This window comes from Hyperoodon ampullatus, assembly GCF_949752795.1.
Source record: "Hyperoodon ampullatus genome assembly, chromosome: 3".
Taxonomy (NCBI): Eukaryota; Metazoa; Chordata; class Mammalia; order Artiodactyla; family Ziphiidae; genus Hyperoodon; species Hyperoodon ampullatus.
This window is the reverse complement of record NC_136916.1, coordinates 74,591,354-74,619,105: the sequence shown is the minus strand read 5'-3', so window position 1 is coordinate 74,619,105 and position 27,752 is coordinate 74,591,354. Positions and strand designations below refer to the sequence as shown.

The 27,752-nt window shown below is 42.5% G+C and overlaps 1 protein-coding gene across 1 annotated transcript in view; it reads right to left on the bottom strand.

Moving 5' to 3' along the window:
- The window catches only part of TTC23 (tetratricopeptide repeat domain 23), a gene marked incomplete at both ends in the record, with an annotated part of 113,468 nt that overhangs the window by 28,507 nt on the left and 57,209 nt on the right, over nt 1–27,752 (bottom strand). The window contains 2 exons of the mRNA XM_079699096.1: nt 5,221–5,326; nt 18,059–18,236. Of these exons, the coding sequence (XP_079555222.1) occupies nt 5,221–5,326; nt 18,059–18,236 (284 nt within the window). The remainder of the gene's footprint in view (nt 1–5,220; nt 5,327–18,058; nt 18,237–27,752) is intronic.

Genomic DNA, 27,752 nt, shown 5'->3' with positions numbered 1-27,752 from the left:
CCCTTCCCACCTGGCCTGTGGAGCACTGAGCAGGATGGAAGCTGACATCTGCTTGGGGAGCTCAGGCACCAGGCTCAGGCTGGCTGGGCATTCTGTAATAAGAAGCGGGCCCTGAGTAGGAGCTGAGGAAGGGTCTCTCAGAACACACAGGACTTGAGGCGGGTGGGAAGGCCGAGGAGGAAGAGAGAGGGAGAGGGGAATAGTGAGGAGGAAGGGAGAGGTGGGTGGGTGTGGCCAGCAGCAGCTTACACTCATTCCCACTGCGGGCCTGCACCACAAGCCCCACTTGGAGGCCTCAGGTTGGAGGTGGGCGACGGAGGCAGCACAGGCAGCCAAGGAGGGCCACGGGAAGGTGAAGAACACCTTCCCGTGGCTGCTCCCAGGTGGCCACATTACCTGTCAGGAGCCCGCTGGAGCTGGGTGCGTCTGTCTGATTTCCAGTCTCTCTGAGACACATGGGGCTCAAGGAGCATCAGTAACACCATGAGCAGGAAGTAGGCTGTGGGTGGGGCAGGTCCCAGCATGGGGCAAGCTGAGAAGCAGGCCACAGGAGGAAGAGCTGAGAAAAGCGGTGATGGAGGAGGGTAAAAAAGAGGAGACTCCATGGAGATACAGAGCCTACCTTCAGATACTTACATATTTCGTGTCTACTGTATAAAAGTAGGGGAGAGGCCAGGACAAGTGGGGGCCTGGGAGACATACATATCCGTGTGTAGGGAGTTAGATCTTGGGAATGCACCCCATGCCCATGAGTCTGTCCATATAGCCAGGGATCCCACCACCTGCCCCAAGGTGGGCAGGGGCATAGCCCACTCCCTTCCGCTGTCTCTGGGACCTACAGAGCTCCCTGGCCTGCCGGAGCCCAGGCTACAGATGGGGCCACTTCCAAACAAGGCCACCCGTGCTCAGCGGGCTCTGCCTCTCAAAGGTTTACACTAAAATGTACTTGGCTTCAGCCCATTTCATTTTAATATCCTTTAGGAGAAGAGTTATAAACACAAGGCCAATGCCCGGAGACTTAGCAGGGTTGGGAGAGCTGTTAATACCAAGTTTGTCTATGGCTGCTCTGGGAAGCTGGCCAGGCTCAGGTTAGTGACATTTTACAAGCCTGAATTGGGAGCCCTTATGCAATCACAATCCTTCGTGACTTCTAAGGCAGTTTTGTCTCCATAAGGAATGCAGGAAGGCACAGGGCAAAGGGATTAGTTTGATTGTGGAGGCTGAAACACACTGGCTTCTTGGCCAGTGGCGTTTTGTTTGTCCGAGGGCAATGCCTTCAATGGACATTTAGCAAGTAGGCTATGGAGAATCCCTAGATGAGAAATTTTTCCTATTAACAATTCTTTAAAAAACAAACAAACTGTACTTGGCACAGACTAGTTTAAGCATAGGAGAGCAGAGTTGAGATTCCCGTGCATGTGGATTCCTTGGCACTCAGTGGAACGTGCAGATTTGCTCCCAGGAGATCTGGCTGGGACTTCTGAACCACAAATGACCAAAGTCCAGGCCAGAGAGTCCTGCCTGGGTGAGAGCTAGGGTGGGGAGGCTGGTCCCCCCCTTAGTTGTCAGACAAAGATAAATTCCAAATGCCTGCCTTTCCTTTCCTCTTCCAGGAGGTAGCAGAAGCCTGGAGAAACCTCAGCCCTGGGTGGGTTTCTCTCATTACCGCATTGGCTGCATTGGTGTGAGGGGACAGCAGGGACATGAAAACCAGGCACCCTGAAAGATGGTGGGAAGGCGCCTGCCCAGTGCCACTGCAGCTCCTGGCTGCGGGGGACCCCGCTCCTTCCTGCTTTTTCGGGGAAGCTGAGTCCATGCATGTAACACGGCTGTACCCTCTGGGCCCAGGCCACTGTGCTTAGGCACTTGCAGATAAGAGCGGGAACAAACTATCTTAAAATGCCAGCCGGAGAGCTCATTGTCCACAGTCTTCCTCATGTTTGTCACCAAGGGAACAAAGATTCCCACAGCAGCACATTCAAGCCTGTTAACACAGTAGGAATAGTCTGTGGTTTCTCTTTGCTTTGATTCTTTTCTGATGTGCCCATTTTGATGGTTGGCTTGAGGCCTTAGGGGCAAGGGCTGGTGCTCCTCTCTGCCCCTGCTCCAGGGCTTCATGCTGCCTCTGCACAAGCATCTGTTCTGATCCACCAGCTTCTCTGCCCAGCCTCCTCACTTAGTGTTGACTCGCCTTCAAGCCTTCAGTGAACTCTCTTCCTGTTGGTGTCAAGGTGATAGACATTTCCAGTGTCTTCTGATTAGTGGAAGCTGAGTCTGAGAAGGGAGTATCCTTACACTGACTGGGGCTTTGTCCTTCTTGGGTAGAGCAACGAGTAGAGAGGATATCGACTGATGGTGCTGGTGGTATGGAGAGCTGGCTGTGTTAGCTCCTTTGTAAAATGGGAGGTCATCTTGCCTCCAAGGCGTGTTAGGATTAAATGGGCATGTTCGTGACAGTGCCGGCACCTGCATACAACGGGCGCTCGACCCCTGCTACTGCTGTTGTCATTGTTGCTAGTATGATTGTTGCTATGATTCCTGCTGGTTCAGGTCCCTGAGACCTCTGTGAGTCAATATGTTTCAAGCAATCGATTCTCCAGGCCTCAGGCAGAAGTGACCCCCTTCCTAATCTGCAAAGCCAGTTGCAACTGTCCAACTCCCTGCTCTTGGGGGAAGTTTTTTTCTTATCCTTCCCTATTCATCCTCCTCTTCCTTCAGATACTGACTGGCAAGTCGGCTTTCTGGGTGCAGGTCACCAAACAGTCTGAGCTGCCAAAGAGACATGGGGCAGAATGGGGGCTGAGAGCCTGTGCACACTCCTGGGCTGGCCCCTTCCCAGACGGCACTCAAACTGGTTTCCTTGGGCCACCGTTGTTCTTCTCAAGTCCCTTTCTCTCCCCAAAGCCACACAATCTTTGGGAGGGGAAAGAAGGGAAAAGGGCATGTGCAGTGCCAGTCCTTATAATATAGCATGGAGGTCAAGAGCCTAGGTTCAAGTCTACCACTCCCTGGCTATGGCTCTTGGGAAATTACCTAACCCTCTGTGCCTTAGTTTCTCCATCTGAAAACTGGGAACACTTGTACCAAACTCACAGAGCTGTGGTGAGGATTAACTGAGTTAATAAGTATAACATGGTTAGAACCATGACAGTATGTACTATGTAAGAATTAGCTATTATTACTGTGTGAGGTCATTAAATTTTCACAGACCTAATTATCTGTATCAAGTTGGTATTAGTGGCATTCTCTATTTACAGGGGAGGCTATACCAACACCATATTTAGACTGGAAAACTTAGAAAAAAAATACATAATTGGATTGTTTCTGATTCTATAATTAAACAAAGCAGAATGGTCTAACTTTGCAGCTACAAGAAACAAGTATTTTAGGGACAACGATTTCTATTGTTCCCCACCTAATCCATACATTCATCAGGTGTGTACACTGAGCACTAGCTGAGATGCTGGCAAACGGGAATCCCTCTAGGCAAAGATGGTCTCTGGCCTTAGCCTCCTGTAGTTGCTTGGTATTCTCTGGGAGTAGACCCCCTCCCCCACACCCCAGCAGTTTAAATGCTCAGAAACTTCCAGTTCTCAACCCATGAGCCCCCCAAGAAAAACAGGAAGGACCTGACAACCACTTATTATACTCATGCTTCCCGGGTCAGAAGTTAGGGATCTAGCCCTCACACTTGTTTGCATCCCTCAGAGCCTGAAACATATTTGACTTGGTGACCATCAACTATGCATTGATTTCACATAAAAATTCAGATTTCTGCCTTCTCTTGAAAAAGCAGACCTGCTAATATAAGCCTGCTATCCACATGACAGTAATGGGCTGGAGCTGAATAACAGCTGCTCACTTTCGACAGGGGAGGGGCCTCTCCAGTTTGCCACAGTCCTCACCACTCCCTATTGCATCTCTCAGATTACAGCCAACAGTTAGCTGCCATTTATACTTATGCTTGCTGCTGCTACTGTTTTCTAATGACTACCCGCTTCACTCACATTGCTTACTTGGTTCCTATAGACATTTAGATTTGTGACTCTTGCTAATCTAGGGGTTTCCATCATGTTTGCATTTTAAGTATCCTATTAGTACTTGTGGCATGGAAGGTTCTTTTCCCCTATTAAAGGAATTTTAGCCACCAATAAACTGGTTAAAATGTTGGCTCTTTGAAGGTTTTGAAGTTGATTGCTATGTATGGAGTGTTCTAGGGAGTTAGGGTAAGGAAGGTCGCCTGCCTTCTCTATCCACCAGCTCTGAAAAGGTGCTCAAAGCTCCAGGAGACCAGAATGAAGGATCTTTAAGGTGAGATGGACAGAAAGATAAAAACTGGTATCCCCTTCCCCAGCTCCTCCCTGGACAGGAGCCCCTGCCTGGCCCAGGGACCTCTGCAGACCAGGCTGCTCACTGAGGCTCCTCCTTCATCTTCTCCCCACACCAGCCTCCTCATCTTAGCCCAGCTCCTACTCCCTGAACCTCAACCTCAAGCCTTCCAGATACTGATTTTCAAATTGATGGCACACTGGACCTTATTTTCATACAGTGCATAAGTATTTTTAGCTGACATCTTGGAATATACCTCTTGTCTTCTTTATGAGTTATACTCTGTTTATGAATATTCTGACCAACAACAAAGAAAGTCACTAGAATGCATGTTCTCCAACAATAGAGGCTTATTGTACGCTCTGAGCCCAGGATGGAGGATTAAAGAACTCCCAAGCTCACTGCTCTCCCTATTATGTGGGGCTAAGAAAAACTATATGACTCATAAATGACAACTTCCTTTTGGAATCCTGAAGCCGTGTAAGTTCATCCTGATTGAAAGTTCAGCCCTGTGAGAGTCTGGCGGCCAGAGTTCCAGCAGGTCAGATCCGTTGCCACAGTAGCTCCACGACCTTTAAAAATAGATCACCTTTGGAAGCCCAGTAGATTTCCCTGTAAGCCCAGCACGAACTCTCTGGGGCTCTGATAGCTATGTTTGGATGAAGATTTGCTGTATTTGAGAGTAAAAGATTAGAGGAAGGCTGAAAAAAGAAACCAAAGGACTCTGGACTCTGGTGAAGCTAACAGAGAAGGCTCTCTGAAGGGTCTGTCCCAGCTCTATCCACCTGCTCACCCATCCCAAAGGCACCTAGCCCACAGACACCGACGCACATGGGACAGGCAGGGAGCAGGCCTCGCTGTCCCCCACGGAAGGCTCGCTTTCGCTCTCACCATGGTGCTCAGGCCTCCCAGAAGCGACAGCAGCACAGGCGACAGAGTGTGCGGACATGGCTGCCTCCTCTTGAGAGGGGTTTCTGCTCAGGACGATGAGATGTGCCTGTCACCATGGAAAGAAGACACACATTTGTTTACATGCTTGGCAGCAGCAGCAGGGAACTAACTGTTCTTGGAGCGATAAGCAGAAAGCCAGGGAAATTTCTAGCAAGCTAAACAATATGATTTATGTGGAAGCACAATCAACTCTTGGGAGAGCTCGGTTTTAAAAGCATTGTGTAGTGGAGAGAGAAAGCACCAAGCCCTGGACGCTGAGTCCAGATAGCTCGATGCTGTGGCCAGGGCTTATTTCTAAGTAAATAATTTAAAAGTCTATGCTCCCATGAGTGCAGTGTCAGCAGAAGAGTGGGGAGGGTTTCCAGGAGGAAGGAGATGGATTAAAAAGTGCCTGTGCTGCAGGGGAAGTGGGCAAGCACAGAACCCTACCCACTGGTCAGCCCAGAGAGGGGGACCTACCCCTAGTATCAGCAGCCTCACCCACAGAAACCCCGACCCCACCCCCATGCCTGGTCCGCCAAGCCCATTTGCCTATAACCTTGGCAAACTGGACCACAGGAGCTGCCGAACACAGGAAACAGCTCAGTTCCTTGAAAATGAAAATGAAGCCCATTTAAAAATTCTTTAAGGGGAAAAAACCACCATATGATCCCATGAACATAAAAATAATCCTTTCAAATAAAATACAAACTATATCCCTTCAAATTAAAAGATATTAAGCAAACAAACAAGTAAATAATCCCATGGATTAGTCATAGCTCCTGGAGGCTGAAAGAATTGGGGTGCTTTGGGCAGTGTGCACCAGGGCAGGAGGAATGTCAGCATTCATGACATGGTAGAAACAGCAAGGTCAGAATCTTATCTCCATCCTTTATTAGCTGTGAGGTACCTTGGGCAAATCACCCACTCAGCAACCTCAGTGTTTTCATCTATAAAATGAGGATAATAAAAATTGTCAAAAATATTTAAATCGGGGGCTTCCCTGGTGGTGCAGTGGTTGAGGGTCCGCCTGCCGATGCAGGGGAAGCAGGTTCGTGCCCCGGTCCGGGAGGATCCCACATGGCACAAAGCGGCTGGGCCCATGAGTCATGGCCACTGAGCCTGTGCATCCGGAGCCTGTGCTCCACAACGAGGAGGCCACAACAGTGAGAGGCCCGCGTGCCGCAAAAAAAAAAAAAAAAAAAAAAAAAATTTAAATCGATATCGCAAATGAAAAAGAAATGAAAAGTAACAGCCTAAATCTTAAACTAGATAAAGCCATACCACTAGAACCTTCTAGTCCAGACCAAGCAGTGAGACAGCAAAGCCATAGAGACTTGCTCCTCTGATGACCAGCTTAATGCATTTCTGAGATGATAAGCAGGGTAGACTCTAAACTGTCCCCTCATTTGTCATATGTTAAAATCCACTAGTTATTAGATCTAGACTTTTTATGATAGGGGCTACTCCAAATCAAGATTGTTGGTAATAACTTTTATTGCTGTGTTAGAACAATCAGAATTTCATATTTGTAAATGCTAACAATATCCTTTGTTTTAAAATGACTTTTCTTATTACAGCAATGGTCCCCAACATTTTTAACACCAGGGACCGGTTTCGTGGAAGACAATTTTTCCACGGACCAGGGGTGGGGTGGGGGTGCGGGGTGGGGGGGCGTGGTTCAGGCGGTAATGCCAGCGATGTGGGGGTGGCAAATGAAGCTACCCTTGCCTGCCGCTCACCTCCTGCTGTGTGGCCCCGTTCCTAACAGGCCCCGGACTGGTACCGGTCTGCGCCCCGGGTTGGGGACCCCTGTATTACAGGATATAGATAAATTGAATACTTGATTTTGGCAAACCCCAGATTGGTCATTATCCTCGATTTGGCCTGAAGTTCTGACTAGAAATGCTTTTCAAATGGGATGCAGGCTTAGAGTGAAAGGATCAAATGTTCAGTGCTCAGGGAAATGAAAAAAGAGAGGAAACGCTTGCCCCACCCCAAATGCAAATGGATCATGTTTACTTTGTCTTTTCCCTGGGTTAACTATCTCTAGAACCCACTTTTGAAGAGAGCACCCTCTGACGCCAGAAGAGATTTAACTCATCTTGTTACAAAGACATTTTACACACAGTATTTTAGACTGACTAAAACTCAAATTCAAATTCAAAAAGATTTCATATGTTGTTTCCACTTAATATTGTAATTCGAGGCAATGTAAAAGATGCATGTCTATCAAAATTACTTTCAAATGAATTATTAACATGTTCTGAGAGTTCTCTAAGTTGCCTTTTGTCTTGGAAACAGGAAACAAAGTTTTCCATGAGCAAAAATGCTCGTATTATCAAGAAAGTGGATCCTGAAATCTTATGGGGATCTGAACATATCACAAAATATTCAATGTTTTGCTGTATGAGATGCTAATATAAGCAAACATTTAATATTCATTATTCACTTCAGAAACTCAGTCTCTGATCTAATTTGTTATTTGATGTTCGCAAAGCTTCTAAAAACCATATGCGGGAGTGGGGGGTGAGGGCAGTGGAGAAGGGAACCCATGATGTTTAAAATGTGCAATCTCATTTATTCAGAAAAATTCAATTCAACTTATCTTAATTTTTAAATGCTTTCTACATGCCAGATATTATTCAAACCCTAGGAATTCACATAAAGATTAGGCAGGGCTTTTGGTTTTAAAGGAGCTTAACAGACGAACTACAAAAATGTGGGGTAGTTTGATTTTACCTAAACTCACAGACACTGCCCCTCACTAGGTTTTAGCACCCGGCTCACTACTTTCCTCTCCACCCCTCCTCCTGTTATCATTTCCAGTGATTTCAGTATCCGTAAGATTGGTCTGCACCTATTGGGCAAGAAAGAGATGACACAGTTTAACAGATGAATAGAGGAAAAGAAGTTGATAAAAGAAAAGAAGTTTGCACGGAGGAAACCTAAGGAAGAGACTGCAGGACCCCAAACAGGCTGCTTTAACATCACAGGCAGAGCAAGGGAGGGAGCATTTGCTGGAAAGATAAATTATAGGGGAGGGAGCTGTGGCTTTCAGTGAATGGATGCAGACCACCTGCACTGACCTTGCTGGGAGGAGCTGAGGGAATAAATAAGCTGTGCTCTCTCCTTCCAAGGTCAAGGCTGTGTGCCTCCCAGCCAGAGGGCAAGGCGGCCCACTGACACTGTACTTAAGTGGGCACAGTGAGGGATGCAGAGTGGAGCTAAAAGAGCAAACTAAAACACCCAGCGAATGACCCAGCTAACACTTTGGCCTCTTGGGTTTTGACAGGCTTATTTTCCTCCCTACCCTCAGCCACCTGGTGCCCCATGATGCTCTGGGCCTCATCATTGCTTAATCTGTGCTACCTCTGGATCCTGCAGCTCACAGACCCTGTTTGACTGCTGGGGAGTCCTGGCTCTATCACATCCATGCAGCTTCTCGTCCTCTGTCCACTCTCCACATCTCACTAGCCATCCACCCCTCCTGATGTCCCTTCCCTTCTGGTCCAGCTTAGAGGGCACCACCCATCAGTGTCTATACGGAAAATGCCCTCAACTCCACTGAAGCATTATTTGAGATGGTGAAAAATGGGGAACCATCTAAACATCCATCAGCAGGGGAACAAATATATTGTGGTTTATTCATACAATGATTGAACTCTATCTATATGTATTAACATTTCAAAAACACACCACTGAGTGGAAAAGCAACTTACGAAAAGATGCAAACATCATGATGCCACTGCTTTTCAAGTTTTTTATTTTATTTGTTTTTTTTTGTGGTACGTGGGCCTCTCACTGTTGTGGCCTCTTCCGTTGCGGAGCACAGGCTCCGGACGCGCAGGTTCAGTGGCCACGGCTCACGGGCCTAGCCCCTCTGCAGCATGTGGGATCTTCCTGGACCGGGGCACGAACCCGCGTCCCCTGCATTGGCAGGCGGACTCTCAACCACTGCGCCACCAGGGAAGCCTGAAGTTTCTGATTTTAAAGCAAAAGAACCCCTTTTATTCCAAACAGAGTGGTTCTCTAACATACAAAGCAGGTAAGTGTGGAGCTGCTCTCACTGAAGCAGGTAGAGAGAGCCTGGGAAGCCCACCCAGTTGCTTCCATCCAGCCACCCCCAAAAGACCCTCCTTGAAACATGAGTGTTGGTGGTGATACAGTTTGACAACCACAGTACCACACCATGCAGGAGGCCTCCTGAGGGAGTGAGTACTGAGGAAGTTGACAAAGCTAGTGATTAGATTACCCAATCTTTCCAAACTAAACCACTGTTCACAATTCTGGAACAACACTTTGTTTGCTAAGATAATATAAATACCCCTGTTACATACATCTGAGAGCATTTAGGGACTAGTTGTTAGGGTGAACAGAATTACAGGAGTCCTGCTTGCCTCTCCGGCTTTATACAGAGGCCCGAGTACTAGGCCCTGCTGGGGATCTGTGGCTTGACTACGCTCACTCCTCCTCGTTATTTATTAATCACCCCAGGGCTTGCATCTCTCCTCCTATCCTTTGAAGTTTTTGATATCTTATGGTTATATGTTTATCAACTGTCATCTTGAGGCTGAGGAGGAATGTTTAATGTTCTTAAATCTCTTCAGCTGCTAGCATGTCGTACTGGGTTAAAAACAAAAACACCTTTAATATCCCACATGGAGTAAGGTCATTAATTGAAAAAACTCATTCACGAGACCAACTGCCTCAAGCCCTGGCAAGGTACAGAGCAGCTGTTGCATTCTGGTCCTCTTATGTGTTTCTGGGGGAAACCAAGGATTCCTCAGTGCCAACCCAGCTGTCAATAGACACAGCCAGAGCCAGGGCTGGCAGACTCTTATCTAACTGAGCCTGTCCCCTTGGATTTGTAAAATATGTAAGAGTTTTTGAAGAGAAAACTTGATGACTACTAAAAAGGATGTTTCTATTTATGCAGGCAGACCCCACCATATGAACACTTAACTTAAAACACTGGGTGGGTTCTGAGTGTGGAACCCCAGCTCTTGTGGGGAGAGAGAGAGAGATTTTTTTTCCCACTTTGATAATGATTAGGGGAATCAGTGACTCAGAGGGAAATCTCCTCTCCCATAGCAAAGTGAAGAGCACACAAGTAGCTCAAAGTACATTTGTGGACTTAAACTGGGTGTATTTACCCTGGAGATGAGAACACTCAAAGAGAAGACAATAGTAATTGCCAGGATCTCTTTGTAAAGCTGAGGGCTAGGATAGGGAGGGACCGAGGGAAGGAGGGAAATAACATCGATATACACCAGCTCCGCTTAATCTCAAAATGACCAGTGAGAGTGATGTTAGCTGCCTAATTTACAGATGGCGAAATGAAGCCTCGAGGAGAGTAATCGACTGTCTGAAGGTCACATAGTTGGTCAATGGCAGAACAGGGATTCAAACTAAGGCCTGTGATTTCAAATTGCATGCTTTTCTCATTTAACACCTGGTTATCAAGAGGGCAGAAGTCACAGAAAGGCTATTTTCAAGTCAATGTAATGAAGAACTATTTAAGAGTCAGAGAAATAGTTACTAAGAATTAGACTCAGTCCAGAATTAAATAGACTGGCTAGGGAAAGAGCGAGCTGCCAACATATGGAATTCTGAGCACTGATTGTAGAGAGACACCGTGGAGGGGGTCAGGCAGTGGACAGTGGATGGAGCAGACGTTAAAGTGCCTTCTAGCACGTGTCTCCATTTCTGCTTTGATTCAAATTTGTGCCTTAATTCAACAGAAGCTCAAGTCCACTTGTCACTATGAGGTATGAGCTTGCTGTGTTTCTTTTATAACTGACCAGCTGTGAGACTGCATAGCTTTTTCTCTCAGCTCTGCCAGAGCTGGCCATTCTACCCTTCAGCTTTGACTGTCATCCTCGTGCAAGACAGGGTCATGTTGCAGCCCAAGGTTGCCACTTCCTTTCCTCTCCCATCTCTGCCCAGTAGGGAAGTCTTCCATGACCACACACACCGCAGGGGACTGAGGCGGCTGGAGGGCACTGGCTAAAAAAACGATGGAGCTGGGAATCCCCAGGGGAAGTAGATGCAAGGGAAGTAACTGGGTGCAGAGGGCATTCAAAAACTGATTTCTGAGGGCCCTAGACTGAGCCAGTTTCTTTTAATAGTCAGAGAAAGTCTCTGCGGCAGCTTTCCAGTTGTCAATTTTAGCTCCTCCAAAGGGCTGGGGAGAAAAGGCCCTACTCGCTGTAAGAGTTAGCACCAAAATAGACATGTTGGGGCCTTATATTTTTGTCTTTTGGTTCTGTGTGTTTTCTTAAAACTTAATTAGATTTTTAAATTATAAGAGTAATACCTGCATATAGCTTTTTAAAAATCCTAAGTAGTAGAAAAGGATAAGCAATTAAAAATTTTAATGCCCTGTCCTTTGTGTCTATAAGCCTCACCCCCTCTTCTCCCCATTTCCAGTCTGATTTCTTATAGCTACTCACTATCAACAGTTTCCTGCATATTCTTTCAGAAATACGGATGTGCTTATACACACACACACACACACACACACACACACACGAGATCAGAGCCTGGCCCTGTCCCCCTCTCAGCTCAGCTTCATCTCCTGCCACCCATTCTGGGCTCTCACCACAGTGGTTCCCCTCTCCTCAACCTTTGGGGTGTCTCATTATCAGATCCCATATCAGGTCAGGCTGCCCCGCTGGGAGCTCTCGCAGCACCCGGTACCTCTCCCTGTGGTGCACTTCACAGTGGTAGTTTTACATTCATCTGTGTGATTCTTCACTAAGGTCTGTCTCACTCACTAGGCTGCTTCTTGAGGGCAGGGCTTCTGACATCCGAGCCATCCATTATAGTCCCAGGCCTAACACTGTGCCCAGCACAATGTAGTGTTTAATTGGTCATTGACTGACAGAATATTCTGGTCTACATCTGGCTTTTTTAAATTAAGAAGATACTTTGGACATCTTTCTTCAGAACACAGACATCCATCTCATTCTCTTTAGTGACTCTACAGTATCCCATCACATGGATAGATCATAGCTTTATAACCAGTCCCTTACTAATGGGTTTTAAGGGTGTTTCTAATTTTTTGCTATTGATAATAACCCTGTTTCTTTGCACACTTGTGCACATCTATCTGTTAGGTAAGTTTCTAGAAGTGAAATTGCTGGGTCAAAGGGTCAGTGTGTTATAAAACTGGAGAGGGAATGTCAATTGCTTTCCCCCAAAATGGTGCTGATTCCCGGTCTTACCAGCAGTGCATGAGGATGTCTGCTTCCCCACACCCTTGCCACCATGGAGTGGCACCAAACTTTTTTGGCATCTCCTTGGTTAAACTGCATTTCTTTAATAACAAGTGAGGTTAGGGATTATTTTTGGATGGTTATTGGCCATTGTATTCCCTCTTCAGTAAAATATCTGTTTCTGTTTTTTGTCCATATTTCTATTGAGTTGTCTTTTTCATCTAGATTTGATAAGAACTCTTTCTATACTTTCCCCTCCTTGACATTTATTTCTTAACTTTGTGATATGTTGTCATAGAGAACTTTTTCATTTTTATGCTGTCAAGTTTATCAATCTTTCTTTCTTTTTTCTTCTCGTCCCTCTGTCTCTCAATCTATAGCTATCTGCACACCTGCAGAGGAAAAATGCTCAACAAGTGTCACAACACTGGGTACTTCTGGGATGGGGGAGGAGTGCTGAGATGACTTGTAGCCCATTTCTCTGTATTTTTCTGTATGGCTCAACTTTTTTTTAATAAAAAGCATTATCATTATGATAAAAAACAGTTGTCTTTTCAAAAGAAGCAGTATGGCACCATGATTTGTGTCATTCTTAGAAAAGGTTTATACTGTATAAAATCATAACTGCATTCTGCATATTTTCTAATTTTAAACAAAATAGGCTAGTGTTGTCAGAGATTTTGAAACTTAAAAATAGCACTCATCTGATTATTTATAATAAATGAATTACACTTTATAGCAAATGCACAGCAATTAACAAGAGCCAATAAGATGTGCTGCCATTTACTGAATAGTCTGCACCTGCCAGGAGTCACATGTGAGCACCTATCAGCCACCACCTAGGCCTGACCAAGGCCAATAACTCACCCAGAGCAGGAACCTGAACCCAGATTTTCTGATCTTAAAGTCTTAGGTAGAGTAACTGATAAATTATTTCATCATACTTTGCAAATCAAACTTCTCTAAATTTGGGAACTACTGAATGGCAGAGCTGCCCTGAAAACTGAAAAGAGAGATATGCGATTCGAGTGTCAGAAACGTGAAAAAGCAATCTAAGCTAGCACGGTGTTAACGTATACTCCTTGAAGGCACACACCCACAAACATGCTATTGCTCACACAAATGAAATCCTGTGATTTTTCTTTTGGATAGGAAAATAAGGTTCTAGTGCCAAAATCTGCCACGAAGAGTTTCAGAAACAATCACGTTTGTGTGGTTTTCTCACAGAACCCAGCTGCAGAGGACCCACAGGGCCAATGACAGCTCTTTCATCAGTCCTTGGGACTGCTGCCTTCCTTCCCTCTGTGATGGCTCTGGGGGGCTGGCTTTATTTTTCTCCATTTTAATGGGTTAGTTCCTAAAATACTTTGGAACTTTTTTACATTCTACAGAGGATAAAAGGTCTTTTCTCCCTGGGTGTTTCTCTCACTCCAAAGGAATGAAGAGTGAAAAAACAAGAGGGGAAATAACAAAACCCCTTTCCTTTGTGTGTAATTAATAAATGGCTTTTAGGCATGGGCTCCCTTGGAGAGCTGTACCTTTCTGTATTTTAAGTAAAGTTGCTAAAGAAAAGGGGAGCCTTGATAAATGTTTAACAATTACTGTTAATACATAAAAGTAGCTTATACTGGCAACATGCCAAATTGTTCACAAAGCACTTTCCATTTTGAATCTTTGAGCTGTTCTGTGAAGTGGATAGGGTCTTTTGTAGACTTTTTTTTTTTTTTTTTGAGAGACTAAATGACTTATATTATCAAACAAATGGTAAACAGAAGAGTCGGGACTCCAACCCAAGTTTTCTGATGTCAAATCCAATGCTATCTTGACTTCACAAAGCTATCTCTTTAATAATCATAGGCAAGTATTTATTTAAACACTCTCTAATCTTTATTAACCTTAAGAATAAACAATAAAAGTCACCTATTAAACTTGACAAAGCATTAATAAAAATGAGTGAATTCCTCCATAACCTGCATCAGAGAAATATTTCTCGGAGTCAAAATCTAAATGTAATAAAAGATTGAAAACTTGAAAGCACTAAGAAAACTTCTGCATGGCAGAAAACATTACACATACACACACAAACTAGAGCCAATAAACAAATTTACAAAGGTTGTAGGATACAAAGTTAACATACAAAAATCATTTGTATTTCTATGCACAGGCAACGAACAATAAGAAAAGGAAATTAAGAAAACACTTCCATTTGTAATAACATAAAAAACTTCAAAATACTTGGGAATAAATCTACCAAAAGAAGTGCAAAACTTATACTATAAAACATGGTTGAAAGAAATTAATGAAGACCTAAAGAAATAAGAGATTATCCCATGGTTATGGATTGAAAGGCTTAATACTGTCGGGCTTCCCTGGTGGCGCAGTGGTTAAGAGTCCACCTGCCGATACAGGGGACATGGGTTCGTGCCCTGGTCCGGGAAGATCCCACATGCCGCGGAGCGGCTGGGCCCGTGAGCCATGGCCGCTGAGCCTGCGCGTCAGGAGCCTGTGCTCCGCAATAGAAGAGGCCACAACAGTGAGAGGCCCACGTACTGCAAAAAAAACCAAAACCAAACAAACAAACAAAAATTCTAAATTAAAATAAATTTGAGATTAATCTCAAATTTATAAAATTTGTAAAATGGGAATAAAATAATATAAAAAAGTTGGCAAGGTTGGTGTGAAACTGGCTCAATTAAGAGCAAACAAAAGCCAACCTCTGGTGGCCAGGTAACTCAAAACAACCTTTTGGCAGAATGTCAACAAAAAGAGGTATAAAAATGTTCATATGTTACCTCCCAGCAGTTTAACTTTTGGAAATGTATATCAGTACATAATTCAAGAAAAGAAAAAACATTTTTAAAAATAAGAATATTCAGAATTATTGATACTAACAAAAAATTGCAAATCCACAGTGTTCCTTCACTCAGTAAATGTCCCAACCAGCCACACACAGAAAACTGGTCTAAAGCTGGACTCCTCCATCTCCTTCACTCTCCCACATCTGCACAACTCCCAGGCCTGTCATTGCTACTCTCTATCTGTCCGTGTCTCTCCGTTCTCACGACACCGCCTGAGTCCGGGCTGTCATCATGCCTACCTGGTCTGTTGCAGGCACCTACTGAGTCGCCTCCCTGGTTATCTCTCTGCCATCCAGTCCCTTCTCCATACTGCAGAGCAACCCTTCTAGACTGATAATCTGGTGATGTCAATCTCCCTGTTAGAAAACCCTTAACTGCCCTTAGGATGAAGCTCAAATTCCTTACCATGACTTTCCGCACCCCATCTGAATGATACCCACCCACTGCCTTCCCATTCCCATTGCCCAGGCATCGGCAACTTCTTGCAGTTCCCCAAATGTGTCAAACTTTGTCTTACCTTCAGACCTTTCCATGTACTCTGCCCCCTGCCTGGGCCAGTCCTCCCCACCTCTTAGTATGTTTTGAGGCAGGCACCTGCATTTATTACCTTTGCTTCCTCATATCTTACTCACAGTACAATCTGGATTCTGTTCTCATCAATGCCTCAATGTTTCCCTCAACTAGGTCATCAATGAAAGAAAAAGAAAAACAAGAAAAGGAAAGGGAGAACTTTTCAAAAATTCATATATTGCACTAGCAGGCACTGTGCTCAACACTTTACAAATAGGAACTCACTTTTTCTCCTGACAGCTCCATGCCCTCTATAACAGCAAAAGGTATCAAAAGGGGTGACAATGAGGATATCTCTTTCTTTTTTACTTTTCTTCTTGTTTTTTTCTGGCAAATTCTTCTTTTTCCTTTACTGATTTATCCTTCTTTACTTGACCAATGAATACCAAAGTTCCTCCATAAACCCTGCCTGGGTGATCTCACCCTCTCCCAAGGCAATTACTGTATATAAGTGGAGGACTTGTTGACCTATTTTCTGAACTCTAGTCCTGATTATATAACTGTCTAGCTCTCATGTCTGCTTGCATGCCTTATGGGCATTTCAGACTCACCATCAAAACCTGAGCTCACCACCTCTCCATCACTCAGTCACACCTGCTCCCCCACTGTAAATGGCACAAACACCCACTCAGGTGTTCAGACCAGAAACCCGGGAGTCATCTTTGACTCTTCCCCTTCCCTCTTTGTCCTGCATCCACTCAAGCTCCATATCTCATAAATTCTGCCTCTTAAATTTTTGTCACTCCCATCTACTTCTCTTCATCCTTATGAACCTCATCCTAGTTTAAGCCACCACCATCTTCAGCCTTCAGTGATTCACTCTACCTCCACTCTTGGCACACCCTCCCTAGTCTACTCTCTACGTGTCAGCCAGAATTACCTTTCAAAAAAACTAATACTTCATTTAAACCTGAGTTATGCCATTTATTAGCTGTGTACTCCTAGACATATCACTCAACCTTTCTAATTCTTGACTTCCTTATCTATAAACTGATAATAATAATAATATGTTACGGGGTGGTAATAATATTTAAGGGAGATAATCCAGAGAAAGTGAGAGAATGGCACACTCTAATAAACTGTGTGTGGGAGTATAAATGGTCATACAAATTTTAAAAGAAATAGCAATAAAGAACCCTCAGTACCATATCATTATATCTCATTTGAAATAAGAAATGAGTTAGTCTATATTTTACAACTTTAACAGGGAAAAGTTCTCAGAAAGCAATTTAAAATGTGTTTTTAGCAGATGATACCACACAAAAACATCAAACTGACTGTGATGGTTAGTTTTATGTGTCAGTTTGGCTAGGCTATGGTGCCCAGTTGATAGGTCAAATACTAGTTTAAATGTTGCTATGAATGTACTTTGTAGCTATGATTAACATTTATAATCAGTAGACTTTGAATAAAGGAGATTACCTTCAATAATAGGTAATAATTGGATGAGTAGGCCTCATCCAATCAATTGAAGGTCTACAGAGCAGAAGGCTGAGGTTTCAGTGAAGAAGGAATTCTGCTCCAAGACTGTAACACAGAGACCCTGCTTGCATTTTCAGCTGGCCCACCTACCCTACGGATTTCGGACTTGTCAGCCCCCACAGTTGTGTGAGCCAATTCCTTAAAATATCAGTAGATCTCTCTCTCTCTCTCTCTCTCTCACTCTATGTATACATCCAATTGGTTCTATTTCTCTGGAGAACCCTAACTGATACACTCACAGAGGAATCTTTTAATGACAAAGTAGAACAGCAGCTACCAGATGACAACTCTAAGTGACTTCAGGTAAAGATTGTAGAATGTGGTAGATAAGAACCCTAATAATTTTGATGACATAAGCTCTAAATAGATAAGCATTAAATAATAAAGAAACATTGTCTGGGAAACAAGACTTAAATTATGCACCTAATATGAGAAAAGCCACCTTCAGGAAGTCTCAGACTGTTTGTGGAAGATGCACAGGTAACAGAGGACCAGTATCCCACACTTGCCCACTTACGAAGATGTTTGTTGAACTTCTACTCCAGACCAAGTGTTCTACTTATCTAGAGCACTTAACAAAGCCAGGCATTCTCAGAGCTGCTATTCCACCTGTATCTGTGAAAAGCAGTGGAATGGAACAGCTTTGGTGGCCAGTACATTGCAGCTTACCTGTAAAAGGTGGTTGATGGATGCACTGTGAAATCCCAGGGCTTGTTCTACACCTGCCAATTCCCTCAATGTTGGTACGCACTCAAGACTTTTTTCACCTTTACTGATCACAATATATTCTAAAGCCTCTTGGTAGTGGGGCAGAGCTTCTTTTGATTTCTTCTGACCTTGATATACCCTAAAAAAATCAAAGGGATTATCTTTAAAGTAATTAAAATAGAAGATACTGAAAATAATAGATGGATTTGGCTCTCTGACCCCTGTTGCCAGGTTCATTTCCTAGGCAGCTAAGCCTTTCTTTTCTCCAAGGAGCAGCAGGGCATAGCAGTCAAGAGGATAGACTTTGGGATAATCAGGAAGGTTCAAGGGATAATAAGGAAGGTCAAGGGATAATCAGGAAGGTTCAAATCCTGGCTCCACCACTTACTAGATACAGGACCTTCAAGCCGCTTGACAGCTTTCTCATCTGTAAGTTAGGAATAATAACAGTGCCCACTTCACTGGGTTATTATAAAGATTAAATTAGTTAATTTTTTTTTAAAAAACACACCTAGAATAGCCTCTGACACATAGTAAGTGCTGTGTAGGTGTTGGTTTAAAAAATATAAAATATTAAAACAACAATAGTAATCAGAAAGGATGCCATGATGCTGATAACTGATCTGTTGAGAAATTATAGAAATTTCCCAGTTTGGTGAGGGTGTGAAGCACTCTCATTAACTGTTGGGAAGAATATAATTTGGGCACAAACTTTTCTATATCAAAATTATACGTATGTATGTACACACGTATTTCTGCTAATTGCACTTTTAATAGTTTATCTTGAAGAAATACTCTGGCAGGATAAGAAGATACTATATACAAGAATGTTTACTGAAGCATTCTTTGTAATAGTGGAAAAGTATAAAGCACTTAAAATACCCCAATAGGTGATCATCCAAGTGGGTTATAGTAAGTACATCTACACCACGTATCCATTAAAGTTAATGTCGATCTGTATGTATCAACATAGAAGTATATCCACTATATATTCTTCAGTAAAAAAGACAGATTACAAAAGTACTTTATATAATCTTATTAGATCAATTTTGTATCTAATCTATATGTACACATATGCATAAAGAGATACCCAAATGTCACTAAAATGTTAGCAATAGTTATCTCTAAGGAGCTGATTGTGAGTGATTTTACTTTTCTTATTTATGCTGTATAAATTTCCCAAATTTTCTTCTATAAAAATATATTACTTTTACATCAGAAAAAATGTTAATTTTTAAAATTAATTTAAAGGTGGCAGTGGGAAAATATTCTTTTAGTTTCTTGGGGTAAGACTCTCTCATATTAAAAAATGTATCTATATATATTGTTTATAAACAGGCATTTAAAAACAATCTTCTCAAAAATACTTGAGAAGACTATTAGAAACTTTTCTTGCATGGAAACTTTTTCTTTTTTTTTTTTGCGGTACGCGGGCCTCTCACTGTTGTGGCCTCTCCCGTTGCGGACCACAGGCTCCGGATGCGCAGGCTCAGTGGCCATGGCTCATGGGCCCAGCTGCTCCATGGCATGTGGGATCTTCCCGGACCAGGGCACGAACCCGTGTCCCCTGCATTGGCAGGCGGACTCTCAACCACTGCGCCACCAGGGAATCCCGCATGGAAAATTTTTATGTACAAAATTCATAATAAAAGAAATCAATCCTTCTTATGTTTCCCTCCACCCCATAATCTTTACTACAAAAAGGCCTTACGATTCCCAAATTACCCCAAAACTGAGACATAATGTGAGAAAGTAACTAAGAGACCACAAAAATAGGTTTTGTTTTCAATTGTAAAAATTGTAAAAAATTACAAACAATTGTAAAAAAATTAATAAACAGAAACCTCAGTTAAATAGAGTCAGGAGCCCAGAAGCAGGAGCCCTCCTGCTCTGGGAGGACAGCAGAGTCCAACAGGAAAAAGAAAGACTCCTCTTCTTTCCTGGCAAGAACTTAGTCAATGAACAGCCATGGATTCTTTGTGTACTATGGCTCTCCCAAATCCTTTTCCCTTCTATAAAAGCATTCTCCTTCCCTTGCTATGTGGGGACTTGCACCTGGCTCACCATGGTTTCAGACCCCAAATGGAAATTTTCTGCCGATCCTGAATGAACCTTTTTTTTTTTTTTTTTCCTGGAGAAATAACTGGCAGCCTTTTTTTTTTTTTTTTTTTTTTAGGTCAACATAGTCATTGGATACTTTTCACAACTATTTTGCTCTCCAACAAATTTCAAAGGAATTGACTAGAATAGAAGTAGTGTTACTTTTAGAAGTAGAAGTAGAGTTACTTTTCAGATCTGTGGTTCAGATGGCCATAATGAAATAAAATGGTCACTGAACAGCTTATGAACTGCGATAACTTCTATAAGTGTAAAGAGGTTTAAAACACAAGAGGAGGTCAGGGATATGTTCCTGGACAAATAAGGGTCCAGGTTGTAACTTGCAGCAGCTTTAACCTTGGAAAGGAAGAGATAAATAGACAACCTAGTAATACTGGACTCGCCTTCTAACTCTTAATGAGCTTAGAATATAGTAGGTAATAAGTAGCTTTGTACGTATCACATTTTATTTTTTAAGAGAAACCCCACTAACATCTATGGTGATAGAAAGAGGCTTTGAAACATATGGTTGGTAACAAATCACTTAGTCAAAGAATTAGATTCTTGGTAGACAAAAATTAAATAATTGAAAACAGGAGTCAGCAAACTGTGGCCTGTGGGCCAAATCTACTCACTGACTGCTTTTGTAAATAAAGTTTTATTGATACAGTCAGGCCCACTTGTTTACTTATTGTCTGTGGCTGCTTTTGCACTACAATGGCAGAGTTGAAGAGTTGCAACAGACACTGTATAGCCTACAAAGCCTGAAATATTTACTGTCTGGGTCTTTACAGAAAAAGTTTGTAAACCAACCTCTTGTCTAGAATCTAGAGAAAGTCACATACTTTTAAAATGACTTCAGATTTTTTTCTACCTAATTTAGCCTAAATAACTCAGACAATGCCATAGTTATTTGGGCAAAGGAAAAAATTCATCTTTCTTTCTCATGTTCATAAATGATGAAGAATGTGCCAAGGAAGTAAAGAAGAGGTCCTTTGTTTCCAAGGCTGCTAGTAAAAGTCATAGAAGAGAAATAAAGCCAATACAAATGCCAAGATGATTTCATTTGGGCAACAATTTTAAAAGAAAGCAATATTCGAAGCTTAGCAATAAAGCTGATAAATGAGAAGAAAATAGAAAAGTAAACAACAACAAGGCATAAGTTAATTCATGTATCAAAAATTCTTCCTTTCCTGAGATAGAACACTAAAGAAAAGTATTTGGGGGTTTATGAAGCCATCTTAGCCAGAAGCACAGCACAGCACTCCAAGTTAACACCATAGCATCTTTTCAGGTATTAAAATGTGATCCTTCAAATATCCGACTCTCAGAGAAAATTTTATAGAGAAGAATACAGTATGAGAGGCAGGGCAATCAGTTACAAATACTGCAACAGGAGTAGAAAACCCAGACTGTAGTTTGAGCGTCCTTACTTACTAGGCCACACAACCTTGGGAAAGAACAAAATGTTTCTGAACCTTGGTTTCCTCATCTGAACACTGGTGTCCAATAGGGTTGCTGTGAGAATCAAGTAAGATGTCTGAAAGTGCTTTGCAAACTGAAGCAAGCCATACAGATTGATATTAAATCCCTATACATAATCATACCTTTTACTCCTTCCCCTCCCAGCCTGTGGTCTCTCTGGAACTGAGAGGCATAGTTTCAGGTTGTTATGTTGAAATGGGCTCATTTGTGGTCTCATCTTGTTCCCAACCGCAAGAGATTTTGGGAAGTCCAAATAATAGGTAGAATCAGTCAAACTCATGTGCAAGTGAGGTAGGCATTTTCTTATACAATTGGGCTTTTTAAAAAATTGAGAATAATTTACTATCAGAACAATACATCTTCATCACTAAAAGTAAAAGATGGAAAATTAAAATATATAATTACAACATCCAAAGATGACTGCTATACACCTTGAGATATATATATATATATATATATATATATATATATATATATACTTCCAGATGATTTTCTATGCATTTTTAAAAAAAGGATCATAATGTTTTAGAACGTGCTTCTTCCACTTAATCATACATTAAAATGTGGCAATAAATGCTATAATATCACTTTTAGTGGCTGAATGGTGTCATATAAAGTTTGATTGACCACTCATCTTCAAAAATATTTAGGACAGGGACTTCCCTGGTGGCCCAGTGGTAAAGAATCCTTCTGATTCAGGGGACGCGGGTTAAATCCCTGGTAGGGAAACTAAGATCCCACATGCCGCGGGGCAACAAAGCCTGCGCGCCACAACTACTGAGTTCACGTGCCTCAACTAGAGAGCCCATGTGCCACAAACTACAGAGCCTACATGCTCTGGAGCCCATGCGCCACAACTAGAGAAGAGAAAACCTGCATGCCACAACTAGAGAGAAGCCCACGTGCTGCAACAAAGAGCCCGTGTGCTGCAATGAGCACTGCAACGAAAAATCCCACATGCCTCAATGAAAAGCCTGTGTGCCGCAACAAAGACCCAATGCAGCCAAATAAATAAATGAATAAATACATATTTAAAAAATATTCAGGACATATAAAAAATGGTTTGTGAAAAAAATGGTTTGTGGAATATTTTTACAAATCATATTTCTGATGAGAGGCTTGCATTCAGGATATAAAAAGAACTCCTACACCAATAATAAAAAAGATAAATAGCCCAATTAAAACATGAGCAAAGCACCTAAATAGTCATTTCTTTGAAGAAGATGCAATAAGCACATAAAGAGATGTTCACCATCACTGGTCATCAAGAAAATGCAAATCAAAACTACAATGAGATACCACTTCATACCCATTAGGACAGTGGCTATAATAATAATGATTTTAAAAAAGATAATAAAAGTGTTGACTAAGATGTGGAGAAACTGGAATCCTCACACACTGCTCGTGGGTATGTAAAATCATACAGTTACTTTGGAAAACAGTGTCAGTTCCTCAAAAGTTTAAACACAGAATTACTAGATGACCTGGCAATTCCACTACTAGGTATATACCCAAAAGAAACAAAAACATATGTTGACATAAAAACTTGTACACAAATGTCCATAACTGCACTATTCATAAGAGCCAAAAAGTAAAAACAACCCAAATGTCCACCAACTGAAGAATGAATGAATAAAATGTGGTATATCCACTCAGTAAAATGTTATTCAGTCACAGAAAGGAAGTATTGATACATATTACAACATGGATGAGCCTTGAAAAAATTATGCTAAGTGAAAGAGGCCAGTCACAAAAGACCACACACTCTATGGTTCCATTTACATGAAATGTCCCTAACAGGCAAATCCATACAGACAGAAAGTAGACTAGTAGTTGCCAGGGGTTGAGGAATTTGAGAATGGGGACAGACTGCTAATGGAATGAAAATGTAAAATTGTTTGTGGTGATGTTGCATACTAAAACCCATCAAATTGTATACTTTAATTGGGTGAATTGTATGGCATGTGAATTATATCTAAATAAATCTGTTATTTTTGAAAAGTTTGTGAACATTTGGAAGCAAACGAAATATGGATGAGACTCAGCCATAAACTTAGTCATTTTTGTTTAAAGAAATAACTGTATTAATAATTATTAAACAAAAATCAAATTATTTTAACCTTAATATCATCTGCGAGCCAGACACTATTCCTAACTTGCTCATTTAAAGCAGGTCAGAAAGAGATGTCGGCTTTGGCTCTAAATTGGTTGCGTCACTGGATGATCCTACCCATGTTTTAGATTGGGGGGGGGTTAGGAGAACAGAGAATGCTGTGGGTCTTGCTGCACCTGACACTCAACAGAGTGGGCATTCCCAAGGGGATGCCATAAATCAGGCTTTGACACTGAGCTACTGGTCTCTCTCTAAACTTCCAAAGCTGTTGGCATGCCTCCTGAGGAGCTCTAAGTCCTGGAGGTCTCCAGGGGAATGCCTATGTCTATGAAAAGTATAATCTTAAAGAGAAACAGTAAATTCATAGAGAGAAAAGCCATACAAAAATACTTTTAATGGAATATTCTGGTAAATCAATTATACTGTAAGTTTAAATATGTTAATATATTTAATATCATGATCCCAGATGCGGAAGAATCTAGAAATAGGTGATAAATCCAGTCTTTTCCTTTCGGCTGATCAACTCAAGCCACTAAGCTGTGGTTAAGGAAATTAGCCTGAGGATCGGTGAGTTACAAAAGAAAAATAAATTCAATATAGCTCCCAACTCCCAGAGTAGCAGAATTCACGATGTGACAACATGGGGTTGGAACAGAAAGGCCAATCCTCCAGCTCAGAGCTGAGTGAAGCACACCAGGCCATCTGGGGTTGGTTTTGGAGTTCTGGTCCAACACTAAGAGCCTCAAACTCTTGTCCTCAGGGCCCGACTCTGCACCCACAGACTCCTGTGCCTTCCTCTGCCTAAATCCTGATGGACACCTGCCCAAGGGGGCAAGTGGGAGTTTCAATCCAGCCCAGGCTCTGCTGACTGAGCTGTGAGCTTGGATACAAGCCTGTGTCCACCTGGAGAAAAGGAGACTTTTTAAAAAAATTCTCACGAAGGCTTCGTTCACTCATCCAGTTGTGTAAAAACGTGGCGCAGAGGTGGCAGTGGCTCTGCTGGGACTCTAGTTTCCCTCGACTTGGTGAGTTCAGATGACTCATGGAAGTCATCTAAACCTTCCCATTTGGCTCCCCTGATGCCAGTTCTCTTTCAGCCCCCCAGTTGTGTCACGGCTACCTTCTCTCTGGGTCTCCGCTGGTCCTTCTATCTGGAATGTTCTTTCTTCCATCTCTACCTGGCAAACTGCCATTCATCTTTCTATCATCCCTTTTCCAGTTTTAGCTTAGCTGTCTCCTCCTTTACGTAGCTTTCCCTGCCAGGGCCAGGACTAGAGTGAGACCAGTGAGACACCTAAGACATACCATTTAAGGAGGTGCTCACTCTCAGCGTCGGGCAGGAGCAGGGTTGGCATCCAAGTGTGAGCGCCTCCTTAAATGGTGTGGTCTGGCACCTGGCTCCCTCATTCTAGTGCTGGCTCTGTTCCCTGGCATCCCAGGCTGGGTTGGGCGACTCTGTGAACACCTGACTGTGCTCCCACAGAACTGTGAACCTCCCCTCTCAGGATACATCTCTCACATTGAATTATAAGTGCCTGGGGACTCGGCACCAATCCCTTTAGTGCAGGACTCTGAGAAAGCAGAGTCCAAGGCTGCCACATTCATTTTGACATCCCCAGCACCCTGCAGTGTCTGGTACACAGTGGGTGCCTGCTGTCTATGGAAGGAGAGAGGGTGGGGTGAGGAGGGAAGACAAGAAACAACCTGCAGATCCACTGACTTAGAGACTTTGAGGCTATAGTTCATACCTTAATTTTCACAGATTTTGGAATAAATTTTAGGGAAAAAATCTTCAAGAAAGGAACATATTTTCACATTGATTTAGTTGCAAAAATATTAGACTGTTGCTCTAATTAAGGGCTGGAGAAATTATTGAAATTTTATAAAAGGTGGAATAAAAGAAACTTTGTAAGAACCTATTAGGGTTTGAATTGTGTCCCCCCATCCCAAATTCATATGAAGTCCTCACCCTCAGTACCTCAAAATGTGACTTTATTTGGAAATAGCATCGTTGAAGACATAATTAGTTATATTAAGAAAATGTCATACTGGACAGTATGACTGGTGTCCTTAAAAAAAAGGAGATATTTGGACACAGAGGCACAGGGAGAATGCCATGTGAACACAAAGGCAGAGATTGGTGTGATGCATCTGTAAGACAAGGAACACCAAAGGTTGCCAGTACACATCTGGAAGTTAGGAGAGAGGCGTGGAACACCTCACAGTCCCCAGAAGGAACCATTGCCACCCACACGTTCATCTCAGAAAAACTTTCTGTTGTTTAAATCACCTAGCTGGTAGTACTTTGTTATGGCAGCCATAATAAGCTAGTGCAGAACTCCTACTGGCTGACTCCAGGCTCAGAGATTTTCCTTTCATCAGCACCCTAATAGATGAACACTGGGTGTACTCACCCAGGGCAGCTAGTTAGATATGGAAGTACCAATTTTTCTTTTATAAATCACATTGTGGTCAAGTCCAAGTGGTAACATTCCATTACTTCACTGCCTGGAAATTTAATTTGAGTATCTGCTGAGAAGGAGAACTGGAAGGAGACAATTTCAGCAGGAACAAACACATGGCTTTCATTGACCATAGTTTTGCCCTTGCTACAAGAATGTCTACATGAGGGCACAGACCTCATGAATCCAATGACATTCAACAAGCTGTTAGCAGGATGCCCAGCCCTGAAGGGACACAGTCACACATGAAGGTGACCTGTTGCCATTTCTGAACTCTCTAAGTTTAAAAGATTTTTGTCAACCTATCATTGATCTCACATTTCAAACCCTATAGAATTCTTCAGACTGTGAGTCCTTCTTTCACCTGTAGGTAAAACTATTTACCTCCTCACTTAAGTTATCCAAAGGGAAAAAATTAGATCCCTCACACTATGTACACAAAAGTTCCAAGTGACTTTTAGAGGCCTAAATTTAAAAAGCAAAACTTTGATACGTTTGAGGGAAAATATAAGGAAAAGTAACTCCATGACTTTGGGGTAGGGAAGGACTTCTTAAATAAGATACAAAAGTACATATCAGAATGAAAGAAGTAGGTAAATTTGGTCACATTAAAAATAAAAACTTGGGCTTCCCTGGTGGCGCAGTGGTTGAGAGTCCGCCTGCCGATGCAGGGGACATGGGTTCGTGCCCCGGTCCGGGAAGATCCCATGTGCCGCGGAGCAGCTAGGCCCGTGAGCCATGGCCGCTGAGCCTGCGCGTCCGGAGCCTGTGCTCTGCAACGGGAGAGGCCACAACAGTGAGAGGCCTGTGTACCGCAAAAAAAAAAACCAAAAAAAACCCCAACAACTCCTGTGCCTCAAAATTCATCATAAAGAAAGTGAGAAGGCAAATTACACATTGGGAGTACATACAATATATGTAACCAGCAAATAACTTGTCATCAGAAATATGAATAATGTCTACAAGTTAATAAGAAAAATGCAAATAGCCCAGTTAAAAAATGAGTAAACGAAATGAACAGACATTTCACAGAACAGAAATTCCAAATGTCCAGCAGATGTATGAAAAGATGTCAAATCTCACTATCAGGGAAATGCAATTAAAGAAACTATATGATTGGCAAAGATAAAAAGTCTGACAATATCAAGTATTGATGAGGACATGGAGTAATGGGAATTACTGCTGGTGAGAGTATAAACTGGTGGAAAGCAAACCCAGTAAAGTTGATGATGTGGATACTTGTCAATTAAGCAATTCCACTCCTGGGCATATACCTCAGAGATAACCTTGCACATATTCCCATAGAGACATGTACAAAAACGATCATGGAAATAGTGTTTATAATAGTGAAAAACGGGAAGCAATTTATGTGTTCACCCTCAGAATGTATAATTAAATTAGAGGAAAGTTACATGGATTAAACATAATATGGAGGTTTAAAATGAAGAGAATAGCACTATGTGTATCAACTGACGTGGATACATCTCAAAAATAGAAA